This window comes from Nansenia antarctica, assembly GCF_963989245.1.
Source record: "Nansenia antarctica genome assembly, chromosome: 5".
Lineage (NCBI taxonomy): Eukaryota > Metazoa > Chordata > Actinopteri > Argentiniformes > Microstomatidae > Nansenia > Nansenia antarctica.
In genome coordinates, this window is record NC_137690.1 from 70,458,162 (window position 1) to 70,484,986 (window position 26,825).

Here is a 26,825-nt window from a genome sequence, read left to right on the forward strand (position 1 = left end):
TTACAACATGGTTTTAAGGCTGATTTGTGCACAACAGTCCCTCATTTTAAGATATTTCCACGTTGCATTTCCCCCCTTTGATGGAATATGACGCCCAAAATTTCGTCCAGCAGTGAAGCTGTTACTGCTCCCTAATATTACTGCAGACTGGCAGGGTAGCACAGGTTGCTAGCCTACAGAGCACCGCTCTGTCATGAACTGGCCTGATAATGAAGAATCGTTGTTTTTTATTTGATGACTTATAAGCGCCCCTTGACAACACTAACCTTCTTCACTGTAGTCTGACTGTTCTCATCAACCTCTGAGCTGCTCCCGGCTTCACCCTGCTTCTTCAAGGCTGAAGAGAAAAGCACAATTCTGCGTAAATAGATAAATAGTGGTCGGGCTGATTTCCTTGCAGGATCTAATTTTTAAGACCTAGTACCTCATAGTTGGGCCGAATAACTGAAATGGAAGGCCTTTTTAGGCCTTATAGATCAGATTACTGGATTTTAGACTTTAGGGCTTTTTAAGACCAGCGTGGGAACCCTGTATATAGATGTAGTATTGTATAAGTATACATAGGTAGCACTGTGTACGTCAGTGAGGAGCACAGCGGTGTTGTGACTTACGTTTTTTGGCAGGAATGGTGTGGACTTCAGCCATGACACTCTGAGCCTTAGCAGCTTCCGCTTTAATCTACAGGTGAACAGACAGAAGCATTGAGTCACTGTGGGCAGCTGAGGGACGGAGGGACTTGCACGGCTCCTACAACAGACTGTCACTCACGTAAAAGCTGAAGAGAATTGTTTTTATTTCTCTGATAGTATAGTGTCTTGAGACCTTGGTGAAAATGTACTTTAAAAACTAAAACTTGAATGTGATTTTGTTGGAGCATGTTGTTTGGAGCATCATTTCTACACGGTCAGTGTTGGCAGCCAACATAATATATTATATCAACAAATAGAGTGAATTGTGTCCGCTTGCAGAATGTCATGCAGTATGCACCCACCTTGTCGTCCTCCACAGGGGCCTTGGGTTTCTCTGCACCTGACAGGGGAAAGAAGGAGAGGAGTCAGTGTGCCTGTGAAAAACAACCTCCAGCCTCCTGCTGGATGTAGAACTGTATGGATATAGATATGGATAACAGGCATAATTTCAGTGGAACCTCACTCACTATAACACTGTATTTACATCCCAATTATGATACCAAGCTCACTTATTCTGAGTCTGTCAATGAAAGCACTTCATATCTATCATTGTGTTGATGCCAAAGTAATTAATAATTATCAACAATAAGATGTAAATAAATAAATAAAATGTATAAAAAAGAATAATAACAAGTTATCATTTCTAAAGCACATTTCAACTAAACACTAGCTATACATAAAGGTGATTAGATCTAACCATAACACTGTTGTGTTATTATTAACAGCCTATCTTTTCCACTTATAATGCAGGAGCATGACACAATCTGTCTCAAGTATTGCCATTGGATTCTACTTACCATAGAAGTTACAGTGCTGCAGCCAGTTCATCTGTCTCTCTGCCTTCGGTAGTTTGATCAAGGCCATGTTGTATAAGTTGTCCACATCTTTCAGCAGGCTGTTGGTCCTCTCCTTCAGCCTCTCGATGACGGTTTCCACTACACAAAGAACATAGTTTATCAATACGGGTCTTGCAAAAATGATCACATCGATCGGTAAACCTTACGGGTAACTTTGATAGCCTTCCTGTTCACGTACCCTCACTGTCGAAGTCCGCCAGGAAGGCCTCCAGCTTGTCCATCTTGGGGTTGTTCTTCTTGCGCTGTTTTCTGGGTGCCATGGCGACTCTGTGAATTCAGATACCAAACGATTTGTGGCATAAACATATCTTATTAACGCTGAATATATAGCTAAGTAACTACTAACTAGCTAAGTAACTACTAACTAGCTATGTAACTACTAACTAGCGAGCTAGCTAACAAGTGAAGTAGCTAGCAGCAGCCTCGACGTAACTTTCTAAATGTCAACGGTTATCGTTCTAAGATAGTTAGTAGCTAGGTCTATTACGACAAAAAACAACAATGATACATTCCTGTTAGTTTATGTAACATTAATTATAAATTATATATATGATTTACCTGTAGTGATGATCCTTTTAATGAGCTAACTGGCTTACTAGTCTTACCTGCTGAAAGAAAACTACTGCTGGTGCTGTCAAGGAATTCTGTCTCTCTTTTGAACTGGTCTCACTGACTACTCATTCTGGTCGTCTCTCTCTCTCTCCACCGCAGCATCGGGTCCCAGCACCTCGAGATAAAAGATCCTATAAAGAAACAAAACAATGACATGACATTCATTCATCCTACGGCTGCTGTAAGATACAAGTGCAGACTATTCTTTTTTAGGCTTAAAGAACCGATCAGGGGATTATGAGAAATGAACACTCATCTCGAGATTAGATTAGCCGGTGTTATTGTGAATAAGAACTGGGTCTCAATATAGACTCAGACATAATATAGACATAGTCTGGTAAAGAATGATTAAATAGCATTATGGATAGAGACAAATAATGTATGATTTGTACAGGGGTGTGAAGAACCCTGTAATGAAACAGTCAGAGAGATGGAGAGTGTTGTTGTCTAGTATTCATGGACACACTGGTGAGCTAGCTGCTGACTATGCTAAGCTACTCTCCAGTCCTCCACATTACAGCCAACATGTAACGTCCTGTTAAAGACCTGTTAAAGTCATGTAACTACATGTTAAAGACCAACTAAATGCCTGAAGGGAGCCATGACATTACATGATCGTGTTTAATTTAATTAATTTAATTGCGACAAATGTCAACAACACCAGTAATGTTTGTTAGCACAGGCTAGCCAGCCAGCCAGCTAGCGAAGAGAACAGATCCAGTAGTACAGCTGCTTTAAGATCTGCAGTGTGAGACCCCAGGGCACATTTAGCAAGCAATCTAGTGTAAAACTAAATAAAAATAAGGATAATAAGGTTATCACGCAAGCCTCAGTTGTAGTACCACCTCAACCAGGACCGTGGACAGTAATAATAGGATAGCGACATTCAGACTCAGACATCAGGACCTTGGACAGCGACCGTAGCTTAGCATAGCTTAGCTTAGCACCATCTCAATGTCACTTCGACTATGCCGTAACATCATGGTACTATAGAACCACAAAGGCCCATAAAACAAGACTCCAGACAGCCCAAAATAAACTGGTTAGGCTTCTGCTAGGCCTCAACCCTAGGACACATCTAACCGCTGCTCATTTTTTGAGCCTTGATTGGCTACGAGTAGTTGACAGAGTGCAGCAGCTTGCACTGGGCCTGGTCTTCAAGATACGCTACACCACAAAGACACCCAAGTACCTGTCAACATACTTCCAAAAAGTGAACAACGTCCACACATACAACACCAGAGGAAGCTCCACGAACCACGTTCAACCGCGTTGCACCACAAACAAGGGGTTAAACTCGTTTGCAAACTATGCAGTAAAAATGTGGAACGCCCTTCCGATAATCTTAAAGGAGTGCAAAACACTGCCCACCTTCAAAACCACTCTCAAAAAACATTTACAGGGGGCTGCAATCCGTAACTGGACCCTCTCAATCAAAAATCAGATTAAAAGACCCGAACTACCCACTGTACATACTTTGTGTTTTGTCCCCCGCCCCCACCTGTGGTGTATGTCCCCACCTGTCCTACCCGCTGTACATACCTTATGTTTTGTATTGTTCTTCCCATGATGGATGTATGTTTATCTTGTAGATAGTAATAGTTATTTGTCTGTATTATCTTGTAGATAGTACTAGTTTTTTTTGTCTGTCTTACATGTAACGATGAATTGAGAATCAAGGACCCCAATTGAAATAAGCCAGTGGCTTTCTTGGGTTTTTATCCTTTTAGTTGACCTTGTATGTAATAGGTACTTTCATGTACCTACTTCTGCAAATCTTCTAATAAAGTTTTCAATCAATCAATCAATCAAAATCCACCATCTCGACCGTAGCTTAGCTTAGCACCATCTCCACCAAGGCTACACATTCATTGTCGTCCAAATCTGCCCAGGCTGTGGGATCTAACTTAATGCAATTGAAGTGATATAATAATACAGCCTTTCGTATACAATTATCCCCACTGACCAGTCGTTAATTCATATGATTAATGCTGGTGTTTCAACCATACAAATTGAATTGTATTACTAACCGTTTGAAGCCTTCAGAGATGGTAGACAGACCACAGTGATGTTCAGCTCCTCATACACCTGTCGCACAGACCCCTCCTCCATCATCACATGGACTTGAATAATCATGTAAAATGTTGCAGCTGTTTCATCTTTACTGTGAATACTAGCAAGATTCTCGTGGCTCTGAGTGTCTATTCACTTAAATTGTTGTTATGTTGAAATGATGAATGTTTCTTTTGTTAATTGGTCTGATGGTGCGTTCGTTTGGTTCTCGGGAACTCGCAGGTCCCAGTTGGTGAAGTTTGAACTCCGGCATGAACTATTCAGCCAATTAGATTTCGTTTGTAATTCTTAATGAACGTTAACAAATTACACACATACATTATAGATACACGTGTGATTGTAAACAGTCACATGTGTTGAAAGTGTACAGAACAATGAATACTGTTCATTAATTTATGATTTGATGAATGTGTAAAACTAGTTTTGAATATCTATGAATGCTGGTGGGTTTGAATACTGTTAAGTATGTCCTTATGTATGGATCTTATGATTGACTGGACTTACAGAACTTAATTAATTGCTATAGCCATGTAAAAGAGATGTATTTGTGTATCTTTTCTATCAATTAGTAATTAGCAGACAGTCATTTCAAATAAGTTTTTGATAGAGGTTTTTGAAAAAGTTTTGTCTAGCTAGCACCTTTACCACAGAAACATTAAACATTCCAAGTAAAAAAATAACATTTGCAGAAAGACAGAGTTTCTATTACCATTCTTGACTAGATCTGACAAATTTTGAGGTTGGGATGATGGTTGGCCGTTTGACAGACAAGACACGGTTTCTTGGCGGTCTCAGACAAGACTAATTCTAGCCTAAAAAGCATTTTAACCGACCCTATAAGTAACAAAACCTCTAGGTGTGTGAATGCCACTGCCTGACTAACACCAGACTTTAGTAAGCACTTTGATTGGCCCAGAACACAGAAGCTCTCTTCACTGAACATTCTTTATCATGTGATCTGACTCCTTGATGGCTGCAGATGTATCACGGCCATGAAGCATTGATTTTCACGAGATAATGACAATGATGGAGGTTTATTCACTGTTTTCATATGTACAAAATTGAAAAAGTATAAAATCTAAAGCCATCATTGGAAACAAATATTGCTGCATGTTTGGGCATCTCTGAAAGAAAAAAAAACAACCTCTTCAACACAGACAAAAAGTATGCATGTAACATCTTTGTTTTTTTGTTTTTTAAAAAAGACCTAAAATAACCTACATTCACTTTTTACCAATCCCAGAGAAAACACCTAATGATACAGACTAAACACCTAATGATACAGACTTGACATCTATAAACATAACTAGATCAGAAATATACAATTATAAAATATCAATGTTGAGAGAAATGTGTATAGAATAATGTACAAAAAAGGGGAGGGTCTGAAGAGGGTCACTCAGATGTCCCACACAGAGTTGTGAGTCGGGTCTGTGGAGAAGAAGACAAGAGGAACAGTGAGTCTGATGGGAGCAGCAACTAGTCACTGCCTGACCAGGCTAACGTCTGGTTTAGAAGAGGGAGGAATCTAAACCAGATATTACACATACAGGAAGTTTACAGTCATGCACAATGAAGTTCGTGGTTTACGGGAAAAACCACTAACTACTTGTGAGCCAACTAATACATCATACAAACAGCAACAGTAATGACAATCAACCAGCAGATTAAGGCCCCATCCCAACACACCCCTTGCCCCGACCACTTAGCCCTACCCTTCCATTTTGTACGTTCACACGTAGGGGAAGGGTTTCCCGATTCTTGTTGGGATTGAGGGGTAGGGCCAAGTGGTAGGGCTTACATGGCCCTCCAAACTGAGGTTTTCCAGAGGCACACTCAAAATCGAGTGTTATGAGATATCTCCCAGAATGATGTTGTGGCGAAAACCACAAATGTAATTATTTTCTTTGTTATTAAGATGTTAATATTATGATAACCATCGTATTATCTTAGTTTAATGTCGTTTCAATGTATTATAGACCTTTTCTTTATAACAAGCATAACAAAAAAATTGTACAACATGGTTTTAAGGCTGATTTGTGCACAACAGTCCCTCATTTTAAGATATTTCCACGTTGCATTTCCCCCCTTTGATGGAATATGACGCCCAAAATTTCGTCCAGCAGTGAAGCTGTTACTGCTCCCTAATATTACTGCAGACTGGCAGGGTAGCACAGGTTGCTAGCCTACAGAGCACCGCTCTGTCATGAACTGGCCTGATAATGAAGAATCGTTGTTTTTTATTTGATGATTTATAAGTGAACAAATTGCAAGTGTCCATGCTTTTCTATCATACTACTGATGACACATGAAGGGCACTTGAGAAAGAGAGGTAGGGGTAAAAATAAGAAAGCCTTAATTAAAGTACACTACAGCTGTGTGGTCAGAAACAAACCTGCAGCAAGCGGATGCTCCGTAGGGCCGTCTCATCCAACTGGCTGAGGTCCACAGAGTCCATCTGACTGGCCAGCAGCTGAATAGACTGGATCCAAAACAAAAACACCTTGTGAGCAAAGCCTCGTTCCATGTCAGCGAATCAATATCAGACTGGAAATCATTGGACACACAGCTGTTTACGCAATAGACAAAGTCGACACTGAGCTCAGAGGGATCCAGACATATTTCAGACACATCCAAATGGACAGTGAGGGTCCCTATCCAAGTCTACAGACACCGGCTCAGACAGAGGTGCTAGCATAGAGGGGGTAGTATAGAGGAGCTAACATACAGAGGTGGTAGCATAGAGGTGCTAGCATACAGAGGTGGTAGCATAGAGGAGCTAACATACAGAGGTGGTAGCATAGAGGTGGTAGCATAGAGGAGGTAGCATAGAGGTGGTAGCATTGAGGTGGTGCTAGCATACCTGCTCTGAAGGGACCAACGGAAAGGCTGCTAACAGATAACTTACCTCTCCGTTCCCCACAGGGACGTTGATGACGATGTCCTCTCCTTGCCCAGCTATGGGAGAGCCGTTGACAGAGATGCTGTATACCCGCTCCTTGTGACGAGGTACCCTCACTGCAGGGGTCTTTGGCAGTCTGGGATATGACAAGGAAGGAAGGAGTGTCCTCTTAGCTCTGAACTACAGTTTGAAGACTGATTGGTTGATTGATAACATCGTTCAGTACCAGTGTTTCCCCTAGGTTTGCTGCTACCCTCAGGGGGTAAGACCCTGCGACATACCAGCGTCATGTCCAGGGGGTGTACTAACTTGTACATTAAGCCGCCTCACGCTACGGAAACAGGAGATAGGCTCCTTCCCTATGGGCCATTAGGCTCGAGAACCATCGGTTCTCAAGGCTACTTACTTATGTGGTCTTGATTACCTGTCCACTTTCTCACCTGGTTCTTGCTGTCTCTCTCTCTTGTGTGCCGACACCATCCTGCTCTCTCTCCTTCTCTCCCTCCCTATCCTCCTCTCTCCCTATTTTGCTGTCAACCAAAAGGCAAACATAACAACCAGAGTATTTATAATCTAATAAGAGGTATAAATTGATCCATATAAATTTATAACATAAATATATATATATAAATATATAATTGAATTTTGGATTGCTGTGGGCAATGCAGTCAGATAATGTCATTTTGACATTACTCTCTCACCTGAAAAAAAAAACATGTCCAACTATAAAAAACTGACATTTCAAATGCTTCAATCCACTGTCCATGTACTGTAAATATGCCATTATGGTATTACCATGAAGCCCAATTCTAGCAGAATAAGAAATATAGTATATCTAATTTAAGTAAAATAATAAAGTGCATCCAGTTAGCTCTTTAGCTGGCAAGTGTGCAAGCAGACTAGCTCATCTAATCACCTCTGAGCTAGCTAGCTTGCTAGTTCTTTGACACTATTTTCTTTGACACTCTTGGAATTATAGTCATTGTCAAGTGTCAGTCAGACACTTTCTAGTCACAATAATAACGACCAATTTTAACCAACTTTCTCTGTCAGAACACTCAGCAATTATATTTGCTAACGTTTCAACTTGCTTACTTTCTATCTGAAAACATCTCACCCGGCAAAAACTCGCGCGCACAATGTTGTATTATTCTCCAGCGCGGCACAGCGCGAACCGAAGTGTGGAGAGATAGGTCTGGCTATGTGAAGTGTGGAGAGATAGGTCTGGCTATGTGAAGTGTGGAGAGATAGGTCTGGCTATGTGAAGTGTGGAGAGATAGGTCTGGCTATGTGAAGTGTGGAGAGATAGGTCTGGCTATGTGAAGTGTGGAGAGATAGGTCTGGCTATGTGAAGTGTGGAGAGACAGGTCTGGCTATGTGAAGTGTGGAGAGATAGGTCTGGCTATGTGAAGTGTGGAGAGATAGGTCTGGCTATGTGAAGTGTGGAGAGATAGGTCTGGCTATGTGAAGTGTGGAGAGATAGGTCTGGCTATGTGAAGTGTGGAGAGATAGGTCTGGCTATGTGAAGTGTGGAGAGATAGGTCTGGCTATGTGAAGTGTGGAGAGATCGGTCTGGCTATGTGAAGTGTGGAGAGATAGGTCTGGCTATGTGAAGTGTGGAGAGATAGGTCTGGCTATGTGAAGTGTGGAGAGATAGGTCTGGCTATGTGAAGTGTGGAGAGATAGGTCTGGCTATGTGAAGTGTGGAGAGATAGGTCTGGCTGTGTGAAGTGTGGAGAGATAGGTCTGGCTGTGTGAAGTGTGGAGAGATAGGTCTGGCTATGTGAAGTGTGGAGAGATAGGTCTGGCTATGTGAAGTGTGGAGAGATAGGTCTGGCTGTGTGAAGTGTGGAGAGATAGGTCTGGCTATGTGAAGTGTGGAGAGATAGGTCTGGCTATGTGAAGTGTGGAGAGATAGGTCTGGCTATGTGAAGTGTGGAGAGATAGGTCTGGCTATGTGAAGTGTGGAGAGATAGGTCTGGCTATGTGAAGTGTGGAGAGATAGGTCTGGCTATGTGAAGTGTGGAGAGATAGGTCTGGCCATGTGAAGTGTGGAGAGATAGGTCTGGCTATGTGAAGTGTGGAGAGATAGGTCTGGCTATGTGAAGTGTGGAGAGATAGGTCTGGCTATGTGAAGTGTGGAGAGATAGGTCTGGCTATGTGAAGTGTGGAGAGATAGGTCTGGCTATGTGAAGTGTGGAGAGATAGGTCTGGCTATGTGAAGTGTGGAGAGATAGGTCTGGCTATGTGAAGTGTGGAGAGACAGGTCTGGCTATGTGAAGTGTGGAGAGACAGGTCTGGGGCTATGTGAAGTGTGGAGAGATAGGTCTGGCTATGTGAAGTGTGGAGAGATAGGTCTGGCTATGCGAAGTGTGGAGAGATAGGTCTGGCTATGTGAAGTGTGGAGAGATAGGTCTGGCTATGTGAAGTGTGGAGAGATAGGTCTGGCTATGTGAAGTGTGGAGAGATAGGTCTGGCTATGTGAAGTGTGGAGAGATAGGTCTGGCTATGTGAAGTGTGGAGAGATAGGTCTGGCTATGTGAAGTGTGGAGAGATAGGTCTGGCTATGTGAAGTGTGGAGAGATAGGTCTGGCTATGTGAAGTGTGGAGAGATAGGTCTGGCTATGTGAAGTGTGGAGAGACAGGTCTGGCTATGTGAAGTGTGGAGAGATAGGTCTGGCTATGTGAAGTGTGGAGAGATAGGTCTGGCTATGTGAGAAGTGTGGAGAGATAGGTCTGGCTATGTGAAGTGTGGAGAGATAGGTCTGGCTATGTGAAGTGTGGAGAGATAGGTCTGGCTATGTGAAGTGTGGAGAGATAGGTCTGGCTATGTGAAGTGTGGAGAGATAGGTCTGGCTATGTGAAGTGTGGAGAGATAGGCCTGGCTATGTGAAGTGTGGAGAGATAGGTCTGGCTATGTGAAGTGTGGAGAGATAGGTCTGGCTATGTGAAGTGTGGAGAGATAGGTCTGGCTATGTGAAGTGTGGAGAGATAGGTCTGGCTATGTGAAGTGTGGAGAGATAGGTCTGGCTGTGTGAAGTGTGGAGAGATAGGTCTGGCTGTGTGAAGTGTGGAGAGATAGGTCTGGCTGTGTGAAGTGTGGAGAGATAGGTCTGGCTGTGTGAAGTGTGGAGAGATAGGTCTGGCTGTGTGAAGTGTGGAGAGATAGGTCTGGCTGTGTGAAGTGTGGAGAGATAGGTCTGGCTATGTGAAGTGTGGAGAGATCGGTCTGGCTATGTGAAGTGTGGAGAGATAGGTCTGGCTATGTGAAGTGTGGAGAGATAGGTCTGGCTATGTGAAGTGTGGAGAGATCGGTCTGGCTATGTGAGACTACTGGCGGACTCATGTCACCAACGAGCCTATGGTAACTATGGTAACTATGTTACCAACGAGCCTATGGGCTTGCCACTTGCCAGTTTGGGTGCGTTTAATAAAACGTGGATATTTTAGCTCGTCAGATGTTTGGTGTTTATGTCCGTAATAATTCCTCTTTCTTGGGGGGGCGGGTGGTTCCGTTGGGGGGGCGGCCAAGGCAATGGTAGGGGAAACAGTGAGTACTGTCGTTGCGGAAGCCCGCTCACCTGGGGTCGAAGCGCGGGGTGATGAGAGGGGTCATGAGGCAAGAGTCCATGATGCCGCGTGCAGGAGTGACCAGAGGCTTCCTATTGGACCTGAACACAACAAGGGTCACATTAATTAACACCACCTTGTGTATCACATCACATCACACGTACTTCACCACAGTATGAGACGAATAGGACTGCGGAAAACATCTTACTTCCTGACAGAGCTGTTCCGCGCGTTGACCGAGAGGGCCTTGGCTCTCTTGGACGCCATTGGGGGTTTCCTTGATTTGCCCTGTTGACACGAGATGAATGAGGCACTCGTTATTTTCTCCAGAGGATGACATGACGTATGGTCCTTGCCTGTCTTTGATGACCACTGGGGCTGTAGCAGTGGTGGACTCAGGCTGTTTGAAGGGCAGGGGCGAAAAGAAAAAAAGGGCACCTACTGCACAACATGGGACCCCATCAGTGCACATGGTCAAGTTTAGACCATTGGAAGGGCAGCCAATAGGGCACATCCTCTAATTTTGCCACACAAAAGGGCACTTTAGTGCAACGTTTTTTCAACTGTGGGGGCACATGGTCAAGTTTAGACCATTGGAGGGGCACCAATAGGGCACGTCCTCTCATTTTTGCCACTCAAAACTCGAGACGTTTTTCAACCGTGGGGGCACCAGGAGGGGCGGTCGCCCCCCCTGCCCCCCCCCTTGCCCCCGCCAGTGGGCTGTAGTGTAAATGAAACACTAGAATATATATGTCCCAGAAGACACTTTGTGGTCTTGCAGTGTCTTATTTTGGTTGGTTTAAGATGGTTTGGATGATAGACAATGCAATTGTAAACAAACAGTATAGCTTCAAAACATGGTTACATTTTTCTTTTTGTTCATGGATGGTTAGTCCTTGCATCCATAGCTGTCTAGGAAATGACATTTGAAGTGGTTACATTTCTCCAGGCCCCATACCTCAGCTGCTTACCAAAAAAGAGACAGGGAGCCCGCTTTGTTGTTTGTTTGAATTACAGATTGCAGCTTTAAAGGTGTACACAGGGGGGTATTCCATCAATGTCACTAAAGGACAATCCAGGCTTATTTTGATAAATCCCACGAGATTTATTTTAAAATCCATGCTTATTTTGATACGTCTCGCGTATCAAACATTGCAACATAGCAACATTGATGGAATACCCCCCAGGCGTATGGTACATCAGTTGCGATCCCCCGAACGGTTATGACAGTTATATGCCTTATCCAATAGGGTTCAACCACATTGCTTTGATCAATCAAGTACGTTGATTCAGATAAGATGGCACAAAGGAAAGAAGACAGGTCCACATGGTATCACATCTGCACAACAGCGCCCCTTGACAACACTAACCTTCTTCACTGTAGTCTGACTGTTCTCATCAACCTCTGAGCTGCTCCCGGCTTCACCCTGCTTCTTCAAGGCTGAAGAGAAAAGCACAATTCTGCGTAAATAGATAAATAGTGGTCGGGATGATTTCCTTGCAGGATCTAATTTTTAAGACCTAGCACCTCATTTTCGGGCCGAATAACTGAAATGGAAGGCCTTTTTAGGCCTTATAGATCAGATTACTGGATTTTAGACTTTAGGGCTTTTTAAGACCAGCGTGGGAACCCTGTATATAGATGTAGTATTGTATAAGTATACAGAGGTAGCACTGTGTACGTCAGTGAGGAGCACAGCGGTGTTGTGACTTACATTTTTTGGCAGGAATGGTGTGGACTTCAGCCATGACACTCTGAACCTTAGCAGCTTCCGCTTTAATCTACAGGTGAACAGACAGAAGCATTGAGTCACTGTGGGCAGCTGAGGGACGGAGGGACTTGCACGGCTCTTACAACAGACTGTCACTCACGTAAAAGCTGAAGAGAATTGTTTTTATTTCTCTGATAGTATAGTGTCTTGAGACCTTGGTGAAAATGTACTTTAAAAACTAAAACTTGAATGTGATTTTGTTGGAGCATGTTGTTTGGAGCATCATTTCTACACGGTCAGTGTTGGCAGCCAACATAATATATTATATCAACAAATAGAGTGAATTGTGTCCGCTTGCAGAATGTCATGCAGTATGCACTCACCTTGTCGTCCTCCACAGGGGCCTTGGGTTTCTCTGCACCTGACGGGGGAAAGAAGGAGAGGAGTCAGTGTGCCCGTGAAAAACAACCTCCAGCCTCCTGCTGGATGTAGAACTGTATGGATATAGATATGGATAACAGGCATAATTTCAGTGGAACCTCACTCACTATAACACTGTATTTACATCTCAATTATGATACCAAGCTCACTTATTCTGAGTCTGCCAATGAAAGCACTTCATATCTATCATTGTGTTGATGCCAAAGTAATTAATAATTATCAACAATAAGTTATCATTTCTAAAGCACGTTTCAACTAAACGCCAGCTATACATAAAGGTGATTAGATCTAACCATAACACTGTTGTGTTATTATTAACAGCCTATCTTTTCCACTTATAATGCAGGAGCATGACACATCATCTGTCTCAAGTATTGCCATTGGATTCTACTTACCATAGAAGTTACAGTGCTGCAGCCAGTTCATCTGTCTCTCTGCCTTCGGTAGTTTGATCAAGGCCATGTTGTATAAGTTGTCCACATCTTTCAGCATGCTGTTGGTCCTCTCCTTCAGCCTCTCGATCACGGTTTCCACTACACAAAGAACATCGTTTATAAATACGGGTCTTGCCAAAATCACATCGATCGGTAAACCTTCGGCTAACTTTGATAGCTTTCCTGTTCACGTACCCTCACTGTCGAAGTCCGCCAGGAAGGCCTCCAGCTTGTCCATCTTGGGGTTGTTCTTCTGGCGCTGTTTTCTGGGTGCCATGGCGACTCTGTGAATTCAGATAGCAAACGATTTGTGGCATAACGTTATCTTATTAACGTTGAATATATAGCTAAGTAACTACTAACTAGCTAAGTAACTACTAACTAGCGAGCTAGCTAACAAGTGAAGTAGCTAGCAGTAGCCTCGACGTAACTTTCTAAATGTCAACGGTTATCGTTCTAAGATAGTTAGTTAGCGTACTGGTAGCTAGGTCTATTACGACAAAAAAAACAACAATGATACATTCCTGCTAGTTTATGTAACATATATTATAGTGATTTACCTGTAGTGATTATCCTTTTAATGAGCTAACTGGTTATCTCTCTGCTCCCTCCACTTTCCTCGTCTCGAGCTACAGTTGAGAAATATTTTTTAAAATGTACGCGCAGCGCAGGAAGAACAGATCAGCCAATAAGGATTCACGTTTGGTTGAGGTCATCACGTCACCCATTTCAACCAATCAAATTCAATGTTTATAGCAGCAGACCGGAAGTTGAACACAACCGTATGGGCAACGTGTGGTGATGTCGGAGTAGGATTCACAGTTTTTAATGTGAAGTTGGATCATTTCTTTATTTTTTGCTGAACATTTGGTGATGTAAAGTAACCATTCAAGCAAATATTATTCGTTGAAAAATATTTAAAAGTGGGCTCCGTTCTGCTGAGTATTGAGCTGTATCGTTTCTTTTTTTTTTTAAAATGTCCACGCCGGCATTGTTATCACTTCAGCAAGTCTTGAAAAAATGTTTCCATAGCTTGGAGAACAATCAGAAAGTATGGAACTCAGTGTTGGCGGAATGCACTGCCTTGATGGTTTCACTTGGAAACCTCGCAGAGCAGTTACGGGCTCTCCATAACGTGCACATTGTGAACACCCCTCTCCACACCTTCACAGACCTTCAGGAACGCCTACACTTCAAGCTCCTGCAGGCAGTGGATGTCGTCTTGACTAAACTCATGGAGAAAATGTAAGACGCATGTTGTTTAACTTAACTCAACTTAACTCAATTTCAATAATTTTGTCTCTATGAAAATATGTCTCAGCCTACTGTCTATTTTTGTCTTGAAACCATTGTTGTCCATATTTTTACTGTTGAATGTGTGGGTGGTGATGAGGCAGTACTGGTGGCTTAATGTGGTGGTGGTGGCGGCCCTAAAAAAAAGATTTGGGGGGGGGGGATCAAATCATACTCTCGCCTAGGGCACCTAAATGCCTAGGACCGGCCCTGATTGCATCCAATGCATTACAATAAGCCCGTTCTCTCAATTTCTTTCTTACAGGTGTCACCTCCAGTCAGTACGAGATGCCGTCAGTAACCAAGTGTCTGGTGCCTTCCAGTTGTATGAGCAGCACACAGACAGCCTTGACCTCGCGGTCTGCATACAGAGGTCTGCCACAACGGCATCCATAGCTGACATGTTGGAGTGGCTGGAGGACGCAGAGCGATACTATCGCCGACAGTATCTTTGAGCACGGTCCAGGGCACAGGATTTCTAAACTTTTAATCTAGGTCAGAGTGATCTATCTATCTATCCAGGGTCAGATCTATCTTGCATGTTGTTTAGTCATATAGGGGAAATCAGCCACCTTGGTCTGATCTTGGATAGCAAAACAAGAATCTGAATCATTCTCATCCAAATGACGGAAGTTCTGAGATACTGGACCCAGGTCATCGACTGCACTGCCGGATATCAGGTTGCTATGTCATATGTTACGGTTTGGTGGTTAAACACTTATCCAGATGAGATATGTGAGGTGAATGCAGTGTGTTCAACCTAGAATGCTGCTTTTCTATGTCTTTATGGTCAGTTCCTTCTGCGTGCATATCGGTCCACAATAAATTATATAAGAGAGAAAACAAAAGTGATACTTTTCCTCAGCTAAGTGTCCAGATATATTCAGAGAAAGAATCTGCTTAAGACATTGAGGCCCGAAGACTTCACCCATCTGCAAACGGCTCCCAGGAGATGGGAGTCCCTGGAATCAATCAGTGATGAGGAAAGCATCTCAGGTAAGCCCATCTCTGTTTATACAGCCCTCTCACTGTTTTCACATTGCTCAACGTGTTCCTGAGTACAATACATCAAAGTTGGACGTTGTAGTCTTTTTTTTTTGTCTCATTTCAGATACACTGTTTAAAGTGTCATTCATGGAGTGAAACGAGACAGGAGTGTGTGTCAGAAAGCACTGCCTAGTGGATCTGAAGGCGAGAGAGATGGTCTGCAATGACTAGACTCTGCAATGTGTTCAAGATGAAAGATCTCGGTGAGATTTCCATAATAATCGCTGGATGCATCTCGTTTGAAAGAGAAGGCCAGGAGTTGTCCTAACGAAGGAAAACTCTAGGCTCCTCTGATTGGTTCACCTGACGTGACTAGGATAACAAAGGAAAGGACTCAATGGATAGACATCCAGATAATAGACAACAACAATGGCCATATGTGGATTACACTGTTGCAGGGGTGCAAACATGTCACTTATCTGCTAAATTAGCCGCTTTTACCTCAAAATCATCCATGTGAATCGTGTAGATCTGGGGAAAAAAAGTCTCATCAAAGTCACATGATGCTGCTGTTGAAATAACTTTTAGCTTAGTGCTAGCGATATCCATTTAGCACAATTAGTGCTAGTGCTATCCCCCCCGTCAAAAATGTTCTCCTCTAAGGTTAGCTGCACACTGATCATTTTCTTCGTTTTCAGGCAAAAAAAAAAATCACCTTTTTGGGCCATCACCAGTTTGCACCCCTGCTGTTGTGTATTTAAGTTTAATAGTCTAATCTGGAGATGGTCCTAATGAAAGAAAATAAACAGTGTTAAAACATTGGTGGCACCTCTTTACCTTCTTTTACTCACTAACTTATGTTAACAGAAAACTTGTATTCTTCCCTGCGCTACTGAGGATTTGCTGTTTTGAACTAAGGGAGCAAAATACTCTGGCCAACTGCAGCAGGGACCATTTTGATAGGGGCGTCACTTTTTGAACATTAATCAGGTAGAGGTTAAGGTTGGTTATTTATTAAAACACCCTTTGGAAAATGTTTTATTATTTTACAATTTCAAACTCTGTTGAATAGTTGTGACAACAACTTTGTGAAAATAATAAAATGGTTATCTAACAAGAATTGTGGAAAGAAATCACTACAATTTTCACAACACAATTCAAACCAAACGGTAATATGTGAGTGATGACGGACCAAGAAGGCCGCTACGACATTGATTTGACAGTGTGATCAGTCATCATCCAAAGGATGTCTCTGCTTACTACAAACGACCTATTATAGTGCAATAAAGGCCAGTCTAAAACAGACAATAGACAATGATAATGGTCTTGCAGACTTGTCTCAAAAGAATAAATAGACGTGTATATATATATATATATATTTTAAAAAGTTGAATTGAATAAATACATTCGGCAAAAAAACTGTAAATCAAAATCCTTCAGGCTCACAATCAAAGAGAGGTAACTGCAGTAAAGAATCAAAAATCCACTTTTTCATATTCTCATAACCTTCAAGTGACAACCTCCCCTCCCTCTCCGTCTTCCACTTTCCTGACTACACATACTCCTTCATGGGCAGGCTGCTGGAGGAGATGGGTTTAGGAGGGTCGTGCATGGAGGGCCGCGTGTTAGCGAAGCTTCGGCCCATGTAGCCCCGGCGGTAACCCCCCCCTCCTCCCTCCATGTGGGGGCAGGTGCTGCTCAACACGGCCCCGCTGATCATGAGTATAACCGCGGACGCCCAGCCCAGGTAGATGGCCTGGCCCAGCTCCCGCTTGTGCATGATGGGCACGTTGGGGTTGTAGAAGTCCTGGACGACCGTGTTGGCGGTCCAGGAGACGGGCACCAGTACGCACAGGCCCGTCAGGATGAACAGCACCCCTCCTGACAGGGCGATGCCTGCCTTGGCGCGACGGTCGTCCCCGGCGCAGGTGGTGCACTTCATGCCGCAGCAGGAGACGGTGCAGGACAGCCAGCCCAGGAAGATGGCCACGCACATGAGGGCGCGGGCGGCCTGGATGTCGGGCGGCAGAGCCAGCATGGAATCGTAGGTCTTGCACTGCATGTGACCCGTGGTCTGGTAGATACAGTTCATCCAGATGCCCTCCCATTTGATCTCCGAGGTGAGGATGTTGCTGCCGATGAAAGCGGTGACCTTCCACTGAGGCAGGGCCGTCACGGCGATCGCCATGACCCAGCCGGTCACGGCACATGTGAAGCTGATCAGCTGCATCCCCGTGTTCACCATGACTGACCCTCCCTGACGTCTAGGATCCCTACTGGAACAAGACTAGACTGTAGCTACTAGTAGTTACTACTGTAACTAGACTAGACTGTAGCTACTAGTAGTTACTACTGTAACTAGACTAGACTGTAGCTACTAGTAGTTACTACTGTAACTAGACTAGACTGTAGCTACTAGTAGTTACTACTGTAACTGTCACTAGACTGACTGGACCACTTCTTGCTTTACTCTCGGAAGTCGAGTCTTCCTTCTCTACGTGTCCCCTTCCCTCTGCTCTCTCTCTGGGCCTTTCACTTTCCTGTTTTGGTAACCCCCAACTTCTTAGTCACCCCCCAGACTTTGGAAACCACTTGCCCTTCTTTTTTCGGGGTGTGTTTTTCTGTCTAACATCCAGCCAGATGTTTTCAACTTCACAGACCATCCAAACACTCACTCCGCTTTCCAGTGTCGTAGTATCCTCTCCTCCTCCAACATCCGTCACTCCAAGCTGATTTACTTTCTCCCTCTTTCTCTGTTCAACTGATTAATTATTGAAGAGCCAATAACAGCGCGGCCACTTGTGGCAGCTCACTCATGCCGTTATTGATCGAGCTTCAAATACGTTGGCACCACCGGGCGCCGAGTCTGTCAGCAGTACTGGCGCTTTAACCTCACGCTAACCCAAACACTGGGCTGACCGGGAGGATGGGTGTCTCAGTTACTCTCCAGGTCTTTGGTGTAGCCTTACCTAGATGGATCGGGCCGATAAAATTTGATACCTTGATTCAGAGCCGGTGCCGTTGTAATCCTAATCCCTGGGTGGAAAGAACTGTAGTCCGCAAAATATGAACAAAGAAGTCCACGAGAGATATAAGACATACAAACGAATTTCCAATGAAGCACCCAAAAAAATCTGCCAACTGATGGAAGTACAGTCAATAAAGGATGTTGGTATTTGGTCAGCCTTCAAAATTCACCTCCGTTCACAAGCCATCGTGTCTCTGCCGGTGCTCCGGCGTTGTTGTACCACCAGCTACAACGTAAACGGCGGTTGGTTGTGTCGTCCGAAAGACACTCACCGTCTCAGAGAGTGATGGATGGAGGCAGACCTCATCAGCCGCGGCCGTCGGTTGAAGTGTCTCGTCACAACGAGCACAAAGGGGTCCGAGCCTGCAGAGGCCACTTCAGACTCCACGCAGGTTCAGCTTCCCTCCCCCTGCTCGCGCCAAACCCAAAGGGTCAGACCAGCCCCTGTTTAGACAGTAGATAACTTAAGATAGTTAAGACAGTCAGAGAAGTAGAGCGGCTGTGTCCCTCCTATCTTCACAACAACACCCGTTCACGGACAACCTCAAGTGCTACACTGTGCCTGATGAGAGAGAGGGGGGGTGAGAGAGAGAGAGAGAGTAGAGGGGGTGAGAGAGAGAGAGAGGGTGGGGGGGGGAGTCAGACAGTGGTGTCTGTAGGTGGAGCAATTAACATAAAGACAATCTAGGGGGCCTCGACAATAGGGATTTAATGCTCTAAATTAGCTTTTACAAAAAAAATCTGCTTTCACTCTGCTTTTTGTCTGCGACTGCAATGAAAGGTAGAAGTGCTAAAGCGCGGGCTAGGTGGTGTGTTATGTTTGTTTGTGGGGAGTAGGGGGAGCAGACTGGCCCTGACTACAAAGCCGAAAACAACACAAAAAACATTGCAGGTAAAAAGCAAATTCCTTCAAGTGACAGAATGCAGCAGGGACACCTCATAACAGACTTATGAAATCAAGTCAAAACTGTTAAAAAGTACAAGTTCACCATGAGGTAGAGATTTCTGGTTTCGATCAAAATGAGAGATATATCCAAATAGTTGTGAAAGAAAGATCTACTTCACAGTAGCACGAGAGTGCTGTCCATCCACGTGAGGCGTCCGATGGCTCGACACGTCATCATTCACTGGGGAGTGACTGGCATCAATTATCAATTACAAAGTTCTATGCTCTCAAATGACCACTGTCAAAACAGACTTCCACTCTATATTCTGGAGCATCAAGAACATCTCACATCCAAGTTATGCTTGCATATAGGGTATTGTATGTAAATATTGAGCAAAAATGTGTTTTCGGTTCGTAATTTATGTGAAAACAATGAGAACACGTTTTTGTTGTGAGGGTTGTGTTATTGTAAGGGGGGAGGGGTCTTTCTGTTACCAACAATGTGCCAAAAAAACACCTGTAATTTTGTGACTGTGAGCAAGCTCTGTATTTTGCTAACAATGATATGTTCATCCGTTGTCCCTCTCTCACTACATGGAACTTTGGTGTCTATGGTAATGAATTAAATATTATGGCAACAAGATCTATGGTTCGGGTTTCCTTTCTTGTGTGGCCTCCTCTCCTTGGTAACGGTGGCCATGACAACAGGACGGGACACAGGAAATCAGAGAGGAGGGGTAAAGACACAAAGAGAGGGGGGGCGGGGCCACAGGCAGCCATCCATTTTGATGAATAGACATGTCTGCTTGTTGTCAAACAGCACACAGGTGTAATTGACAGCCAGAAATCAGTGGTATGCACTCAAAAATGCAAGAAATGTGTGACACCCAATTATATAGTTTTTTTTATTTGTTTACATTATATAGGCTTTGTCATCTGCTGCTCCTTGTCTATGGAATGTTCACTTCCACACTGTCAGAGCTACTGCTACTTAAGCAATATCACACGAGAGGGAGTGTGTTATACTGAATATCAGCACGGCTGTGATTCGGTCATAGGTACGAGGCCGCAGGCCTCACAGCCGTGCTGATATTCAGTATAACAGCACGACCTCGAGTGTGATATTGCTTTTATACAACAGTTCTACAGCCCGATTTATTAGTTAACAGTAATAAGCGACAACAGATAATGATTTGTTTGTTTATTTAATCATAAAAATAAACAAAAAATAGTTCCGCAACTGAACTTCAAATGGACTGTTGCCTAGTAACCTGAACACAAACATGTAGTCTAATTAACGGTCATTTAGTAGAACATCTGTGCGGCGGAGTGATACATATAGTTAAAGGTCCCAGTGCTGTTATACTGTATATCAGCACTCATGGAATGCCTCTTGTCCAATCAAATTACTTGGTCTGAACTAACTGTTGTATAAACTCTTTTAAGACCTTGCTAAAAAGTCACCTGTTCAGGCAGGCATTGAATATACAGGTCCTCCTATATTTTATTTGTTATTTTAAATGTTTTAATATTCATGTTAAGCGCTTTGAGTCCATGAGAGAGTGCTATACAAAGGTAATGGTATATTTTCTATAGATTATACAATTTTAGTTCAGCTTAATCTGTGTCTGGGAAAGCAGACCCTATAGCATTATCATGAATCACATATTCATATAGGTCATTATCATGAATCACATATTCATATAGGTCTGTATCATGAATCACATATTCATATAGGTCTATCATGAATCACATATTCATATAGGTCATTATCATGAATCACATATTCATATAGGTCTTTATCCTGAATCACATTCATATAGGTCTTAATCATGAATCACATATTCATATAGGTCTTTATCCTGAATCACATATTCATATAGGTCTTTATCCTTAATCACATATTCATATAGGTCATTATCATGAATCACATATTCATATAGGTCTTTATCATGAATCACATATTCATATAGGTCTTCATCATGAATCACATATTCATATAGGTCTGTATCCTGAATCACATATTCATATAGGTCTTTATCATGAATCACATATTCATATAGGTCTATCATGAATCACATATTCATATAGGTCTTTATCATGAATCACATATAGGTGACACTATAGGTCAGGGGTCGGCAATAGGCGGCCCGCGGGCCATTGCTGGCCCATCACCAATAATATTTGGCCCAGCAGAATATTTGGAGAATCCACTTTTTTTTTTTTTTATTTTTTTTTTTTTTTTTTACAATATCCGACCGACAGTCCCACATATAGCGCCTATAATGTCCGAATAGAGAATCTACCTCCACCTGAATAATGCTTATTGTACTTTTATCCATGTTGAGAGTGAATGACACAGGGACAGATAATCAGGCAGCGGGGTGCACCGAAGCGCACTGACGCTGAACCCCTCATAGTGAATCATAAGTAGGTGGACAACGTGTAGTGCTGAAATAGCCGTGTGTGGTTTGAAAAAAATAACACCAGCTCAGTAAATAATTCAAACGTAATGTTTACGTATATGTGACTGCAACACACATATGAACAGTAACAAAGCAAATTCAGTTTAATATTCTGAAAAACATTGACAACAAAATCGGTGAAAAAAAGAAAAGAAAGAAAAGTAATCCGCTTATGCGAGGGGTGGTGGTGCATAGGCCTATGCTCCTGAAAAGACAGAGCAAACACGCTATTAGGGATAATAATTACAATGAGCCATTCATTCAAAATATACAAAATACAATTAGGTTATTAAATACAATAACGACAGGCTTGGTACTCACTTAATGTGAAAAGTGGCATCTCCCATCGGTCAGTATTTGCTTGATATCTGGTTATATGGACGTCACTTTAATCCGCAGGCAGTTCTCAAGGTTTTTTTTGCATCAATCGATTCCTCTCGTGCGTCTTTATCACATTCATTGAGGAAAAGGACGACTCGCATGTAAAGAAAGGGAACATTGTGAGCACGGAAGATGTGAGTCTCACAACGGCTTTGCGTTGATGAAACCAGGTAGGATGAACATTATAGTTCGCTGTCCATTCCTCTTTAAATGCCCTGTTTTCACCGTCAACTTTCCTCTTTACACCTTTGGAGAGTGACATGATGTTTCTCTTGCTAGTTAGCAGGTTAAATGTTTAGCTAACTTCACCCGGCAGGCAAACAACCAATCCAATAATAATGTGACCTTGTCTGGGAGGAGGGGGGAATCATTCAGAATGAAAGTATGTTAAATAATTATTAGAATAAGCTAGGCTGCGCTACATCGTCAGTCCACACATTTATTATTCAAAACTATGGAAAAGGGTGAAACTACGTTTCAACGTTGTTGAGAATCACAACACAAACTTGCTAGTCAAGCCAAAATACTGCAACGTAATGGATTGGACTGCTACCTAGTTAACTACAACACTACTTTACATTGTTACCTAGTTAACTACAACACTACTTTACATTGTTACCTAGTTAACTACAACACTACTTTACATTGTTACCTAGTTAACTACAACACTACTTTACATTGTTACCTAGTTAACTAGAACACTACTTTACATTGTTACCTAGTTAACTACAACACTACTTTACATTGTTACCTAGTTAACTACAACACTACTTTACATTGTTAGCAGGCTCACAAAACAAGCTGTGTTAGTTGACTAGCGATGTGTACATTTTTCGAAAGAAAAGTCAAAGCATTAGAATGTGTCACATTTTTTAACAATCAATTACTTATGAATGAATTAATGGAATGAATGAATGGTCTTTATTGTCATTGCTACAGTACAGGTACCCAACAACGAAATTTAGGAGGGGTGGCTCCCCTGGTGTTAGGAAAAAAAAAAAAAAAAAAAAAAAAAAATTCGGGCCCGCCATCTAGTGGCTCAAAAAAAAATTGGCCCGAGGCCAAACCTAATTGCCGACCCCTGCTATAGGTCTTTTGATAGTTCTTCCTGCTTCAGACTATTCTCACGCATACTTATCACTGTGCTTATTTCAGTGAAGATTGTTGTTCATCATCATACTTGTTCAGATTGTTTACTATTTATTAACAATAACATCTGTTATAGTATGTAGTAGTACATTTGTTTTCATTGTGATAGTGGCCAAGGCGGCCATTGGGAGCTTTGTGGTCTCTTACTCTTCCTGCTCAGCTGATGAGCCAATGGCTCTCTTCCCAATGAAACAACGCCATCTAGTGGCACGCATGTGGCAAGAGCTCCTGTTGAAATTGAAAGGCAAGTTCCCCCTACTCTGTACATATCTAGTAGGCCCTTTAACCATCATCATGTGTTAACAGAATTGATTATTATTATTATTACACAGAACAAAAATATAAACGCAACACTTTTGTTTTTGCTCCAATTTTTCACGAGTTGAAATCAAAGATCTAAGACTTTTTCTATGTACACAAAAGGCCTATTTCTCTCAAATTGTGTTCACAAATTTGTTTAAATCTGTGTTTAACTCCATTGCCGAGATAATCCATCCACCTGACAGGTGTGGCATATCCAGATGCTGATTAGACAGCATGATTATTGCACAGATGTGCCATAGGCTGGTCACAATAAAAGGCCACTCTAAAACATTCAGTTTTTCACACAGCACAATGCCACAGATGTCACAAGTTTTGAGTTTCCCTCAAAACTTGCGACATCTGTGGCATTGTGCTGTGCTGCACATTTTAGAGTGGCCTTTTATAGTCAATAAGCATGCTGTCTAATCAGCATCTGGAAGTGCTCACTGACACAGATTGTGAATTTGTAAACACAATTTGAGAGAAATTGGTCTTTTGTGTACATAGGCCTTGTGTACACAAGTTGCGTTCAGATTTTTGTTCAGTGTATTATTGAAACATGTTTTTTTCCTGGGACTAAAATCTAGAAGTAGCCCAAGTCCTTTGTGTAATGCACAAACCTGTGTATAAAGGTAACACATACACACACACACCTGTGTATACAGGTAACACACACACACACACACACACACACACACACACCGCCTTGTGTATACAGATAACACATACAAGGAATGATGAGGAGAACCACCAGCGTAGATATAGGCATAAAATACCAATTTATTACTTTGCACGATAACACAAATATTCCCTGCAGGCTAAAAAAACAAAAAAAAGAAGTATTTAAACGTCACGTAGCAATACAACAAGTGATTGGGCACCCTTGTAGGAGGGGCCAGTGGAACCCCCACCCCTCCCCAGCAGGTCAGACAGGGTACCTTTCTATTGCTATCAGACAGTCACACAGCTCAGACCACTAGCAGAAAACAGCAGAGCTACACACCAGAAATAGGAACTAAAAAATTTAAATTACACTTACACAATGTCAAATAACAAAGTCTGTAGGTATATATATATAGATATATATATCAAAAGAGGAATTAAAAAATAAAATCATGCTCTCTTTCAATCGGGGGGACACAGAAAAGAATGGATCTTAAAAAGGTGAAAAAGGAGGTAATCCTGAAGCCGTGGTCACCTTGGGCCGAGGCCCCTCACAGAGGAGGAAGTGCGCTTGTGTGGGACCAGCAGGTGGCGCCACAGGACAGGAGAGCCCCGAGAGGCGTGGCAGGGGCACAAACCAGGGAGTGGCGACTGAACAAAATGGACGCCACCACCCTGAGCTGCCACGGCGGAGGGGGGGTCGGGTCTTGGCGGGCTCACGTTTGAACAAAGTACCTCGTTTGAGTTTGAACACGACGCCAAGACTCGACCCCCCCCCCCGCCGCAGGCTGCCCTGTGCCCTCCGTTTTTTACTGACATTTGTGTAGGAATCTTTAAAATACGTCTTGAAGAGACTGGACAATATTGCTAAACCTAAAAACAGTCTCACTAAAAATTAATAAACATTTACCCAAAAGTGTATTTTTTTTTTTTTTTCTCTCTCTTTCTGTCTCTTAATAAATATGACTAAAGAAGAGAGATTTAGGACAATACTCTGGCATGCAGGCGGGAAAGTCTAAACGTTATTAATGTTTTTAAAAAAAAATCTCAACAGAGCCTAAAGAGCTAAGAGAATGCACATACCCACTGATTGATACAAGCAAAAGAAAACAAGTACAGAAACACAAAACGGCGATATAGAGAGCAGACCAACATCCACATCAACAAGACGAATTATAGCTTTTTTTTCCTCATTCGAAAACTGGATTTGGGTTAATATTGCTTTGCAATGATAATATGTTCAAAAGTGGGAGCCACCGTCTCTGTGTCCCCTGTTAGGAGCCACACCTGGCCTAGGAGCCCCACCTGGCCTCAGTCTAACCCAGTAACACTCATCCACACCCACGGGGACGTAGCCATACCCTGCTTGGGGCAGAAGGGGACATGGCCCCTGGCTCCGTCTCAGAGCCTAGCTGTGCTCTGAAGCCCACACACCGTGTTTTTAACATCGGCTAATATAAAGGAATCTGTTGAAAAGAGAGTTGTGATTTTCGGCCATTGGTTGATTGAATGATCTCATTTGACAGTTAACCGTCACGGCGATGGAAAAATCACAACTCTCTTTTCAACAGATTCCTTTATATTAGCCAATGTTTAAAAACACGGCGGACGGGCTTTCAGAGCACAGCTAGGCTCCGAGTCTGAGCCAGGTCATATCTGCCGACTGCTCCATACTTGGACTAGAAACACAACAGGTTGAAAACAGTCACCGTGGGAAAACCAGTGCACAGCTCTGCCCCCAAACTTATTGCATCCAATGCCTGAACCTCTCACCCCCTCCCCACTGCTGCTCCCCCTCCCCCCCCCACCCCCCCTCCTCCTCTCCCACAGGTAGCGCCCACGCCCCGGACAGGTAAGGCGCTCAAACTCATTCATAGCAAACCTGCTGCTTTACCGATGGTTTATTACAAAAGGGTTTTTTCTTTGAGCCGCCCCCCCCTGACGAGGCGTGTGCGCTTCCGATCCCCCCCCCCCCACCCCACTCCCCGAGCTTTCAGGACGCAGCCTTGCACAGCCATGACCATGACTGTAATGACCTAAACTGAGACATTATCCAGGACAACCACCTGTCATAAGTCCGAGGGCAGTGCTGATGCTTTTTATCTGTTCAGGTCCGGAGTTAAAACCTTTTTATCTGTTCATGTCCGGAGTTAAAACCTTTTTAATCTGTTCATGTCCGGAGTTGAAACCTTTTTATCTGTTCATGTCCGGAGTTAAAACCTTTTTATCTGTTCATGTCCGGAGTTAAAACCTTTTTTTATCATGTTCATGTCCGGAGTTAAAACAAATTTATCTGTTCATGTCCGGAGTTAAAACAATTTTATCTGTTCATGTCCGGAGTTAAAACAATTGTATCTGTTCGTGCCCGGAGTTAAAAAAC

General features: G+C 43.0%; 3 protein-coding genes across 3 annotated transcripts; 1 reads left to right on the top strand and 2 right to left on the bottom strand.

The window, feature by feature from the left end:
- Window positions 1-5,626: 5,626 nt before the first annotated feature.
- On the bottom strand, window positions 5,627-13,912 carry cdca8 (cell division cycle associated 8; the record flags this gene model as incomplete). The annotated part of the gene is made up of 11 exons (XM_080531914.1): window positions 13,851-13,912; window positions 13,486-13,574; window positions 13,252-13,389; window positions 12,799-12,836; window positions 12,419-12,485; window positions 12,074-12,144; window positions 10,912-10,991; window positions 10,715-10,804; window positions 7,140-7,269; window positions 6,627-6,713; window positions 5,627-5,662 (listed from the first exon to the last, which is right to left on the bottom strand). Exons 2-11 carry the CDS (start codon window positions 13,565-13,567, stop codon window positions 5,627-5,629), a joined length of 819 nt encoding a protein of 272 aa, XP_080388040.1. The 5' UTR covers window positions 13,568-13,574; window positions 13,851-13,912.
- Window positions 13,913-14,266: 354 nt separating this feature from the next.
- airim (AFG2 interacting ribosome maturation factor) lies at window positions 14,267-16,311 on the top strand (the record flags this gene model as incomplete). The annotated part of the gene is made up of 4 exons (XM_080532692.1): window positions 14,267-14,535; window positions 14,849-15,028; window positions 15,461-15,579; window positions 15,695-16,311. The coding sequence occupies 4 exons, from the start codon at window positions 14,267-14,269 to the stop codon at window positions 15,724-15,726; spliced, it is 600 nt and encodes a 199-aa protein (XP_080388818.1). The 3' UTR covers window positions 15,727-16,311.
- Window positions 16,312-17,122: 811 nt separating this feature from the next.
- On the bottom strand, window positions 17,123-17,815 carry cldn35 (claudin 35; the record flags this gene model as incomplete). The annotated part of the gene is made up of 1 exon (XM_080530538.1): window positions 17,123-17,815. One exon carries the CDS (start codon window positions 17,813-17,815, stop codon window positions 17,123-17,125), a length of 693 nt encoding a protein of 230 aa, XP_080386664.1.
- Between the last annotated feature and the right edge of the window lie 9,010 nt (window positions 17,816-26,825).